The 12,728-nt window shown below is 41.9% G+C and overlaps 2 protein-coding genes across 9 annotated transcripts in view; one reads left to right on the top strand and one right to left on the bottom strand.

Annotated features, from left to right (window-relative positions):
• The window catches only part of CRYBA1 (crystallin beta A1), a 426,252-nt gene that overhangs the window by 5,547 nt on the left and 407,977 nt on the right, over positions 1–12,728 (top strand). The gene's annotated exons all lie outside the window — the stretch shown is intronic.
• MYO18A (myosin XVIIIA) overlaps positions 1–12,728 on the bottom strand; it is a 420,009-nt gene that overhangs the window by 191,241 nt on the left and 216,040 nt on the right. For all 8 annotated transcript variants that reach the window (XM_069761190.1, XM_069761191.1, XM_069761193.1 and 5 more), the window contains one exon: positions 9,175–9,261. In XM_069761190.1, coding sequence (XP_069617291.1) covers positions 9,175–9,261 — 87 coding nt within the window. The remainder of the gene's footprint in view (positions 1–9,174; positions 9,262–12,728) is intronic.

Below are 12,728 nucleotides of genomic sequence, written 5' to 3'. Positions count from 1 at the left end.
ATGCAATATCCCCGCCTGGGATTGTGAGCACCGAGGGCAGTCCGAGTTCTGCCTAAGCCCAGCCTTGAACAACCTGTCAGGGGTTCTATAGGCCCTATGGATTACGAATAACTGATAGCCTGCCAGGTTCACTCATTGATATCTTGGGCACATATTCTAGGACCAACTACCATCTATCATTGTCAATCATTCCCAATTCAGCTTCCCATTTCCCTTTAGCTCGGATGGGATGTTTTTCCAGGAAAGAAAAAAGCAGAAACCAATATATATATGAAATCGCCCCCTTCGTGCAGCTATTCTTAAGGATATAGTCGAGCATGAGATCAATCTGTACCACTATGGCTCCCCTTTAATTCTGTGCCTGATAAGCATGAGAGATTAGAGATGGAAATTTAATTCTCCAGCAGGACTTGGCACCTGCCAAAAGTACCAATACCTGGTTTACAAACAACAGTATCACTGTGCTTGATTGACCAGCAAACTTGTCTGACCTTAACCCCATTGAGAATCTATGGGGTATTGTGAAGAGGAAGATGAGAGACACCAGACCCAACAATGCAGACAAGCTGAAGGCTGCTATCAAAGCCACCTGGGCTTCCATAACTCCTCAGCAGTGCCACAGGCTGATCGCCTCCATGCCACGCTGCACTGATGGTGTAATTGATGCAAAAGGAGCCCAGACCAAGTATTGAGTGCATTTACTGAACATACATTTCAGTAGGCAAATATTTCTGATGTTAAAATCATTTTTTTCAAGCTGTTATAAAGTATGCTAATTTACTGAGATATTGACTTTTGGGTTTTCATTGGCTGTAAGCCATAATCATCAACATTAACAGAAATAAACACTTGAAATAGATCACTCTGTTTGTAATGACTATATAATATATGGGTTTCACTTTTTGTATTGAAGAACTGAAATAAATTAACTTTGTGATGGTATTCTAATTTTGTGAGATGCACCTGTGCCTATAATACTGCCGCTCTTATACAGGACCTTAGCAAAAGATTTCTTTTGTGAGACAGGAAATGGTTTTATCCCACTCTCTCACCTGATGTGTGCAAGTTATTCAGACTTTAAGCAAATTTTGAATTATTATCTCAAATATAGACTTACCTGTGCGATCTGGATATATGAGCATGATAAATATCTGTGCATGCTCAATATGGCCAATTGTATATACAACTAATATCCCACTACTGTAGCTGTTCTTCCTGTCTGTGTGTTTTTTGGTTTGAGGCAAACCCTTTTATATTGGTAATGTTTGTTACTTTTTTTTTATATCTTGAAATAAAATATTTTGGATTTTATTTTTGTTTATGCGACACTCTTGTTCTACATGCTGCCTAATAGTGACATTATCTACATGATATCACTGTATGGAGTGTTGCCCACTCCCTGTATGAGGAGAATGGGCTTAGGTATTGTGCTTAGGCATTAGCTGCGTTTCCGCACTTAACATGCATGTGACTAGAAAGAAAATGCCGTTTTACTGCATCTAATGATAGTGAATGTGTAATATACGAGGCGGATACGGAGTGTCTCCGCTACATAAATTGACATGGTGCTGTCAACACTGTGTGCAGAATTATTAAGCAAGTTGTATTTTAGAGGTTTATTTTTATTATTGATCAACAAATATGTTCTCAATCAACCCAAAAGACTCAAATATCAAAGCTTAATATTTTTGGAAGTTGGAGTGGGTTATTTTTAGATTTGCCATCTTAGGAAGATATCTGTTTGTGCAGGTAACTATTACTGTGCAGAATTATTAAACAACTTAATAAAAACCAAATATATTCCCATCTCACTTGTTTATGTTCACCAGGTAAACCAATATAACTGCACACAATTTAGAAATAAACATTTCTGACATGCAAAAACAAAACCAAAAAAAATTAGTGACCAATATAGCCCCCTTTCTTTATGATGACACTCGGCAGCCTTCCATCCATAGATTCTGTCAGTTGCTTGATCTGTTTACGATGAACATTGCGTGCAGCAGCCACCACAGCCTCCCAGACACTGTTCCGAGAGGTGGACTGTTTTCCCTCCCTGTAGATCTCATATTTTATGAGGGAACACAGGTTCTCTAAGGGGTTCAGATCAGGTGAACAAGGGGGCCCTGTCATTAATTTTTCTTCTTTGAGACCTTTGCTGGCCAGCCACGCTGTGGAGTAGTTGGAGGCATGTGATGGAGCATTGTCCTGCATGAAAATCATGTTTTTCTTGAACGATACCGACTTCTTCCTGTACCACTGCTTGAAGAAGTTGTCTTCCAGAAACTGGCAGTAGGTCTGGGAGTTGAGCTTCACTCCATCCTCAACCCAAAAAGGTCCCACAAGTTCATCTTTGATGATACCAGCCCATACCAGTACCCCACCTCCACCTTGCTGGCGTCTGAGTCGGAGAGGAGCTCTCTTCCCTTTACTGATCCAGCCTCTAGCCCATCCATCTGGCCCATCAAGAGTCACTCTCATTTCATCAGTCCAAAAAACTTTTGAGAAGTCAGTCTTAAGATATTTCTTGACCCAGTCTTGACGTTTTATCTTATGCTTCTTGTTCAAAGGTGGTCGTTTTTCAGCCTTCCTTACCTTGGCCATGTCCCTGAGTATCGCTCACCTTGTGCTTTTTGATACTCCAGTAACGTTGCAGCTCTGAAATATGGCACAACTCGTGGCAAATGGCATTTTAGCAGCTTCACGCTTGATTTTCCTCAATTCTTTGGCTGTTATTTTGCGCCTTTTTTCCCAACACGCTTCTTGTGACCCTGTGGGCTATTTGCCATGAAATGCTTGATTGTTCGGTCATCACGCTTCAAACGTTTGGCAGTTTCAACACTGCTGCATCCCTCTGCAAGACATCTCACAATTTTGGACTTTTCAGAGGCCATCAAATCTCTCTTCTGACCCATTTTGCCAAAGGAAAGGAAGTTGCCTAATAATTAAGCACACCTTATATAGGGTGTTGATGTCATTAGACAACACCCCTCCTCATTACAGAGATGCACATCACCTGATTTACTTAATTGGTAGTTGGCTCTCAAGCCTGAACAGCTTGGAGTAGGACAACATGTATAAAAAGTATCATGAGATAAAAAAAAACAACTTGCCTAACAATTCTGCACGCAGTGTAGAAAGACGCACCGCATGTGCCCCTCCGCAGGGACGCCGGAGGCATCCCTACATGCATAGTGGAGATGGGATTTCTTGAAATCCCTTCCACTATGATCTAATATCTGGCCTCTGCGGGTTGGAAGCTGCAGATGTACGCGGAGTCCAACCCGCAGCGTTTACTGACCGTGAGAACATACCCTAAAGGATTCTTCTTTTCTTGTTTCTTCAGCAGAGCATGGCTGCTTTGCCTTCCAGCTTGTTGGGTGTATGAAGGTGGTGCGATGATTGACAGCTAAGATGATGGAGAGTGGTGTGACTGCGCCACTCACCTGTACGGTGCATCATTCTCCTCCCATGCTGCTAGAAGTGGCAGCTTTGCCTTTGCAGCACCAGAGGAGCACGGGGGACTGAAGCTTCAGAGCACTGTCTGCAAGCTGGGTTGGAAAGAGCTTGTAAGCTAGTGCACTTTGCCAAGGAAAATGGCCATGTCTGATAGACTGCAGCTGTAGCCGGTAACTTAGGAAAAACAAGCCACAAACTATAGAAATAAAAAACCCTTCATTTTTTTTAGATTATTTTTAATATGCAGTAAACTGCATAGTGTGTGTGTGTGTGTGTGTTTGTGTGTGTGTGTGTGTAGGCAGGCATCGTCCAATGGGACTTCTAGTCCCATCCGGCTATGCCTGCTACAGTGAAAGGTAGCCGGATGATGGGACAGCAGTAGTCACTACATGTACAGTGACATGTACAGTACATACACACATATACAGTACATACATATACACACAGAACATACTCACCAATCACCTAGTCCCCGAAGCCCTCGATCACCTGGAAAAAATGAAAAATAATAAACCAACAGTATACTCCCTGATCCAATGTAATCCATTAAATAACAAGTGTCCCATGACGATCTCCCGTGGAGAGCTGTCACATGGGCAGATGCGACCGCTCTCCAGGGTCTCCGGGATACAATGACGGAAGGTATCCTTTGGCACTGTATCCCTCCGCCGCTGTGAGTACAGTAAAGTTTATATTGTCACTTGCGGCACTGCTGCATGGGAAAATTTTCACGCAGCAGTGCCGTAAAGTGAGAGGCCATTGAATCCTCAGTGATAACACTGCAGGAGCCATTGTCTCCTGTCAGTGTGCCACTGGAGGCCTATAGAGCTGTAACATCTCCTGATGTGATAGCTCTATAGGGGAGATCGCCGTGGGACATTCGTTATTAATTGGACTGCATCGGACCAGGGAGTATAGTGTTGATTTATTATTTTTTGCAGGTGATTGATGGCTTCGGGAATTAGGCGTGGTTTTCTGGCTGTGTCTTTATTTAACTCTTTCATTACTATAGGATTAGTAATGGATAGGTATCTTATTGACACCTCTCCATTACTAACCGGGCTTAATGTAACTTTACAATCAAAAGGTGACATTAACCCCTTATTGCCCCATATGACACCGCTACAGGGCAGTGGAAAGAGAGAGGCTAAGTGCCGGAATTGGCGCATCTTACAGATGCGCCATTTCTGGGGCGGCTGGTATTTGTAGCCAGGGGTGGGGCAACATCCATGGCCTCTTGGGTAGGCTATGAATATCAGCCCGCAGCTGTCTGTCTGTCTACATCCGTCTGTCTACGTGTGTGTGTGTGTGTGTGTGTGTGTGTGTGTGTGTGTGTGTGTGTGTATGTGTGTGTGTGTAAACATTATTCTTCAACGGAGAATGTAAAATAAGAGGTTGGACAAAGAAATTACATCACATTCCAGGTAATGAGGAATTTCTCCCAGATAATTATTGCAATTACACATGTTTTGCTATACTCATGATTATTTCCTGTATGTGTATTATGTGTATTGTAACAAACACCAAAAAAAAAAAAAGAGCAAAAAAGGAATTGGACATAATATCACACAAGACTCGAAAAAAATGGGCTGGACAAATTTGTTGGCACCTTTCCAAAATTGTGGGTAAACAACCTTGTTTCAAGCGTGTGATGAACGCTCAAATTCACCTGTGGCAAGTAACAGGAGTGGGCAATATGAAATTCACACCTGAAGCCAGATAAAAAGGGGAGAAGTTGACTCAATCTTTGCATTATGACCCATTTGCCTTTTTTCTCTGTTCTTTTGTGTTGTTCCAATACAAAAGTTTTGTCAACTTCCACAAAAAAAATAAAAAATGATACTCTCCTAATTTGAGATACTGGGTCCTCTTCTTCGCACACAGAACTGGCACAGTCCTCACACTGCAGACACGTCTTTGTGCCGCCTGTGCCAGGACACGAATGTGCTATAGGACGTAGAGTGTTGGGTTAGGAGGCCAAAACAGATCTTCGGTGCTAGTAATGCCATTGCTACTTTCTTTTTCTTTTGTTCAAATTTTTTTTCAACCCAAAGAATTTTGCACTCTGGGCAAATTTGGATATTTTTAGTAAAATTTCGCCATTGGGTTGTTGGAAATTGGCATTTCTTCTATGATTAAAGTGTTCTCCCTCCAAAAGTAGCAATGATAAGTCTTTTATATATATTTTTAAGGCTACATTAGACATGAAGATGGCGGTCCTAGCAGCACATACTTGAACACGTTTAACAAAATAAATATTTTAAGGTACAGTAAGTTTGTCTTTGATCTTTAAATGACCCAGCACGTTCACCGAGGCTGTTATGCAGGCAATCTACAGGAAACCTCGGCATCTTCCAGATCTGTTCAGAGCAGGTCACGGATACTCTTCTTAGCAATGAAAAAATAAAGTGTTTCCCCTTGAAGAAAGATGCCATATTTGGAAGCTTTCCTAACACTCTCCTCTCATTAGAAGATTTATCTGCAGGCTGCCTGAGAATGAAAGAAGTTTACCTGACCCAGCTAATCTCCCCCGAGAAGCGGCATTTCGGAGAGCTTGTCTTCCGGTGTCCTTGCGAAGGTGCGTTTAAAACAAACTTTCTCCTTCCATCCCTATTGTATTTTGCTTTAACAAGGGATCAGACGCCTCTTTATTTAGAGGCCTGATGGAATAAATACCATATAAATTAAATATAAGGAGGAGATGAATCATTTATGAAGCCACAACAGGCTCTCCTGGGTGAAAATGCTTTACTGCTCCCTGCCTCTACCTTGGCTGCAGAACCTGCCAGATCTGAGCATATGGGTATTTATGAACTGCTTTGAAATGCGGCTTCTTAAGAGCTTCAGCCACAGACATTTATTGTCAACGTTTTTATGAGTCATGCGGCTGCTGTCACATTCTATTAAACTTTGCAAGTATTTCAGTTACTTTTCCTATTAATGTGAATCTTAAGTTAAGCAAAGCAGTCAAAGGAAGGAAGAAATAAAAGGGTAAAAAAAAATAAAAAAATAAAAAAAAAAATCATCATTCTCTAGAGCATCTCTCCAAGTCAGAAAAACTCACTCGCTGCCACTTTATGCCTAATAAATTTAAAAGCCGCGTTTGATTGGATCAAAAAGCATTTGACGGGATAATGCTTAGAAAGTGGCAGAAGTGTATATTACTCCACTCTGTGATTGTCATCAGCTATACAGATGAAAGTATACCGTATCTTCTATTTATAATGATGCACAGAAATGTTAAAGGAATATGGAAATGCGGGCATATAACCGAGGTTTGTTAAAAAGTAAAAAAAAAAACATACACTTATATTCCTTTCAGCTGGAAAATGAGGACCTCTGCAGTTTAATGCTGTAAAAGTTTTATGTCATATTAATATGCGCATTTATTTTTAAATGCAAATGATAAAAATCTGCCCCAATCACGTCCCTCTTGACAGGTTAAGGGATAGGTCAGCAGATTCTTGCTATGTAATCCGACAGCAGCATAATATAGGAGCAGATATCCTGATTTCAGCTACGTGTCACTTAGCTTACTGGGTGCAGCAATTGTGATAAATCACAGTTTTCTGTGCTGCAAATCTAGCAGAGCTCAGAATGCTGAACCCCGTATAACCTCGCCCACACCACTGATTGGCAGCTTTCTATGTCACTGCATATTGTCAGAAAGCAGCCAGTGTTGGGGCATGTTTGGACCAGGAGGCACGTGACATATAGTCCTGCAGTGATAATCTCCTAAAAGATAAAATACTGATTGTACTGAAAAGAACACAAAGTCAAGTGAGCTAGTTGGACTACACCTACAACACTGTGCTCTAAGATTATAGAAAAAAAAACAATAAGGATATTACCTAGTACTTACTAGATTATAAAAAGGAAGAAACTGTATGATCTCTGTGACTCACACAATTGACAAAAATGGGGAGATAAACAATCTTTAGTCAGGTAAATAGACTTTCGGTGGTGGGACATATACCCTCTTAGACCAAATTGGCTGCCTTGGAATTTTTTCGGCCTATGATATGGCAAGTACTCCTCATTGGCGGGGGGGGGGGGGGGGGGGAGGGGCGGGGGGAAATACATTAATTGAATGGGAAAACATTCATTGGTTGGGCATAGGTCGCAATTAGTGATGAGTGAGTGTACTCGTTGCTCGGGTTTTCCCGAGCACGCTGGTGGTCTCCGAGTATTTATGACTGCTTGGAGATTTAGTTTTCCTTGCCGCAGCTGAATGATTTGCGACTGCGAGACAGTTTGATTACATGTGGGGATTCCCTAGCAACCAGGCAACCCCCACATGCACTCAGCCTGGCTAGTAGCCGTAAATCATTCAGCTGAGGTGATGAAAACTTAATCTCCGAACACTAACAAATACTTGGAGGTCACCCGAGCAACGAGTGCACTCACTCATCCCTAGTCGCAATGAATCGTCCCGGCCCAGTGTTTATTTTGACGATACTTGGCTATTTTGGATTTTCTGCTGTGTTATACAGTGCAAGCAAAGTTCATGACATTTTAAGAAACCTCATGCACATGTAGCAAAAATAATCTGCTGTGCAAATTGAAAAAAAGCCACAGGTTTAAGATCCACAGTATGTCAACTGTGTTTGCGGATATAGGTGCGAGAGTTACCCTTAGCCTTCGGTTCTCTCCTTGGAGCATGTGCTGCCTAGACTATGCAAACTGCCTCTTCAGAGAGGAGGAGGACTAGAACTTTGGCGCCATATATTGAAAGTAGAAATCCTAAAACTCAACATCGACCCTTGCCACATGACTTGGGAGAAAAGCCAAACCAGAATCTCAATTTGCAGACACCGTGGGTCGGGGTGCTGACCCTCATCAGTGCAAAGTGTGACATCTGGTTTGGCTGGGTTAGAGGCATCTGACCAGGATCCACTAAAGTTTTAGTCCTTCTCTCTGAAGAGGCAATTTGTATATTTAATTTTCCAGAGGACCATTGCACGGCTGAAAAGTCTCCACTAGTGATGAGCGAATATACTCGTTACTCGAGATTTCCCGAGCACGCTCGGGTGACCACCGCGTATTTTTTATTGCTCGGAGATTTAGTTTTCCTCACCTCAGCTGAATGATTTACATCTGTTAGCCAGCTTGATTACATGTGGGGATTCCCTAGCAACCAGGCAACCCCCACGTGTACTTATGCTGGCTAACAGATGTAAATCATTCAGCTGCGGCGATGAAAACTAAATCTCCAAGCACTAAAAAATACTCGGAGGACCCCAGAGCGTGCTCGGGAAATCTTGAGTAACGAGTATAATCGCTCATCACTAGTCTCCACACATTGGCATTCCGAGCTCGGCATGTCACTCTCCACAAGGAGAAATATTAGCAAACCAAGGGGACTATTGAATGCCCTATAGTTTAGGGCTTTTAGTTTACATCAGCAAGACCGCTTATAACAAGCACATATCACCTCTGCAGCCAATCATTTTACTCATACACATTTCCACATATTAATCATTCACAACTAGATATAAAAGAACCTCTTCCTGGCAGGGACAGTAAAAAGCCACTTACCTTCTGTACCGACTCCTGTTCCAAAACATTTGTACGAAACACAGACTGTGCAATGACTTGTCTTTTGACGCTAACACTTATTACAGGACAATGATGTATATATAACACTGCAGATCATGAAACGAATGATGGCTCTAACATTGCCTTATGACTTACGGCATCCCTTGCCTTGCTTACCAGTGTTTGATGTGAAGCTTGGTCTACAGCAGCTACTGAGCCAGATGTACTGGACTCAATCTCATCTAAAGCAAGCTCTATATTCTCCTAGAGGGGACAGATGAATGATTAGTACACATGAGACTAAGATTGAAGTTATGACATCATTAGAGATCAGTCAGCTAATTAGTGGTTAGTATTACAGAAGGGTGCGTTGGGTATCGCTGCGCTCCTATACGTGATATAAAGCCTCCACGCATCAATTGCGCAAAGTGTCAGATTCAGCATGGATCCAATCTGACAAAGCTCCCAAGGAAATTAACAATTTGTATATGTGATCCTATTGACAGACAAAAGGACCAAGAGGAGTAATAATAATAAAGTTATAATGTAATAAAATGAATAATAAATAATAGCAACACAGCAAGCTAAGATCCAACTTGCTAAAAGCAATAACATTAAGGTGATTCTTCTGAATAATGCATCGGCAGAGCCGCCGAGTCAATCTAGGAGTGATGCGGAGGCAATTATAACAAGAGAGTTTGGAAGCGAGTTAATAACTTCAAACAGGCTGCTGCAGGAACCCCTTACACCGGATCACTCAACCAATTAGGTTTAATTTAAGGATCACTATTGCAGTACGTCTATCAGACAGAATAAGAAAGTAGGACTACATAAGATCATCATTAATGGCTAAACTAATGAGAAATCATCGAAAGTGAAATGCAAAAAAAAAAAAACTAGAAATATGATGAAGGAGGATATTATGCACTGTACACAGGAGAGCTACAGTGAAAATGCTAAACACTTGTTGTAGGAGACTGAAAAAAAAAACATTGCCACTGCGATCCATAGTCTGGAACTGCGCCTCATAACTACATACATTCTCTAAAACGCCGCCGAGCTGCAATTCCAGAATCCTCCCATAGACATCAGTGACAGTTTTTCTAGAAGAACCAACTTTGGGTTTTTTTTCGATCTCATACAATCCCTTTAATGAATGCTAAAGTATGGAGAAAAGCTTCACTCAAATCTCTCATCAGCTTCCAATATTTAAAGGGGTTTTCCCAAAATTAAGCTACATTCACACTAGCATTCTGCTAGTGTGCGTCGCCTTAGCGTCGGGCGACGCAGCGGCGACGCACGCGTCATGCGCCCCTATGTTTAACATGGGGGACGCATGCGTTTTTGTGTGTTGCGTTTTGCAACACTTGCGTCTTTTTTGCCGCTAGCGTCGGACCAAGAAAACGCAGCAAGTTGCATTTTTCTTGCGTCCGATTTTCAGCAAAAAACGACGCACGCGTCGCAAAACGCAGCGTTTTTGCGTGCGTTTTGCCGCGTTTTTTTGTGCGTTGTGCGTTGCGTCGCCGACGCAGCAGCGCGCAACGCTAGTCTGAACGTAGCCTTACAAGTTAGCCCCTATCCGTAGTATAGGTCGGCGATCCAGAGAACAGGGATTTGCTCCCCTGTGTGACGGAGCAGAGGGGAACGTGCTTGACCTCCTCTATGTTCATTGTCTACGGGACTGCCTGAAATAGCTAAGTGCTGTACTCAGATTTCTCTGGTAGATCCTTAAGACAATGAATGCCGAGAACGTGCACTTCACTCTATTCAAGACAGGGCTCTACAGGGCACATCCTTCCATTACAGAGCCTTGTTCTCAGGAGGATCGCAGGCATTCACAGCAGTTAGACACCCCCTCCCCCCCCCAAAAAAAAATTAAAAATTAAAATTAAAAAAAATCAGCAAGCTGTCCCCTAACCTATGGGTATGGAATAACTTGCAATATTGAAAAAACCCTTTAAACTGGAGCCAGACCTCACATGGCATACATATGGAATGCATAGGCTAAAGCAATGATTTGCAAGACTTGGGAAAGCCAAATGTCCTTGCTAAAAAGTAGCATATACATTAGAGATACAAGTAAGTGACCTGGGCGCCAATACTTGTAACCCAATGACACAAATTTAATTCTAAAAAAAAGTCTCAACATTAGCTAAAAATTAAACCAGATGCACCAACTTTATCACTGGCTCATGATGCATAAATTTGGCAAATCTTTAGTTTAACTTTACACCTCCCATTTTGGTAGGCTTTCTTTAGACATTTTTTTTTTCTTTTACAATTTCGCATCAAGTCATATTGAGCCATACTTCTTATTGGATGAAAAAAAAAAAAGTTAAATGCTGTCCTAAATGCTGTAATCCCCCATATAAAGTAAAAAGCCTTATACTCACCTCCCGCACAGATGCTGTTTCTGCAGTATCAGCATCGGGGCCACCTTGGGCTCACGTGACATTGTTATGCTATGTGATCACTGTGGTCAATACACGGCCACTGGTTGACTGCTTTTCTCAAACTTTTGTCTTAAATCAGAATTTCACCAGAGCCAAGTGTGAGTGAAGAGACTCATTAATGGCCTCTGAGTTGTTGCAGTCTTCACATGACATAACAATGTCACATGAGCACCACAGGCCCAGCACCAACATCGTGGATGTGGAAGAGTAGAAGGTTTTTTATTTTACAAGGAAAACTACAGCATTAAAAAGGCTTTCTCCAAATAGTGGACAACCCTTTAAAAGGGAATCTGTCAGCTGAATCAAACCTCTTAAGCCGTCTATATGGGCATGCAGGTCATAGGAAGATGTATAAAGTGATACCTTGATATCTGATGTCTTATTCCAGAGATATTCAGGTTTTTCTTATAGTTAGATTTGCTGTTCAGGGCTATGGGCTGGATACAAAACTCCCTGAGAGTCTGCCTCCAGAGATTAATTTATATGAAAAGGGGCTTTACCAGTAGGAGACATGTCACTAACACAGACAATAGGAACGGAACTTTGTCTCCTTAAACACATTCGCTGCAGCTCTCACAGCTCTGCTATATTTCATCCCTGTCTGCCTGTGAGACGGAAGCGGAGAGGAACCTGCAGATGTGTTAGTTATAACCACACACAGCTCTGCAGTGAGATCTGGAGAGCAGAAAGCAGCCATTACACATCACAATGCTTTTATTAAAGATAAGCTCAGGAGGCAGATTATCAGGGGGATCAGTGTCCGGCCCATAGCCCTGAACAGCTCATTTATAGATAAGAAAAACGTGAAGTTCTCTGGAATAAGACATCGTATTGCAGATATAAAGGTATCATTTTATGCAGCTTTCTGTGACCTACAGGTCCATATAGAAGGCTTAGGAGGGTTCATCCTACTGACAGATTGATTACCCTTAAGAATGTAGGGCATGGCACGTGCACCAGAATTCTGGCACATTCTAAATAGTAAATCTGCCCTAATGTGGCTTTTTTGTAGCAATTTACCATTCATGATAGAAAAAAGGAAAATAAGTCAGAGACAGCAGCACTATGCAAGATGAACACTAAATCTAATGTACTTTTACAACATGTAACTGTCGTATTGTGTTGTGAGGCTAAGGACACCTGTTGACTAGTCTCATCCATCTGACAGCCCAAAAAATGTGTCACTTTACATGAAGGTCAAATACAACCTTCATGGGAAAAGAAAACTACATTAGAGTTTCATAAAACCAGCCCCATGCAAATTCAAGAAGTCTTCAT

Source organism: Ranitomeya imitator, chromosome 3 (genome assembly GCF_032444005.1).
Source record: "Ranitomeya imitator isolate aRanImi1 chromosome 3, aRanImi1.pri, whole genome shotgun sequence".
NCBI lineage: Eukaryota > Metazoa > Chordata > Amphibia > Anura > Dendrobatidae > Ranitomeya > Ranitomeya imitator.
Note: the sequence above shows the minus strand (reverse complement) of the source record. Positions and strands in the feature narration are given on the sequence as shown.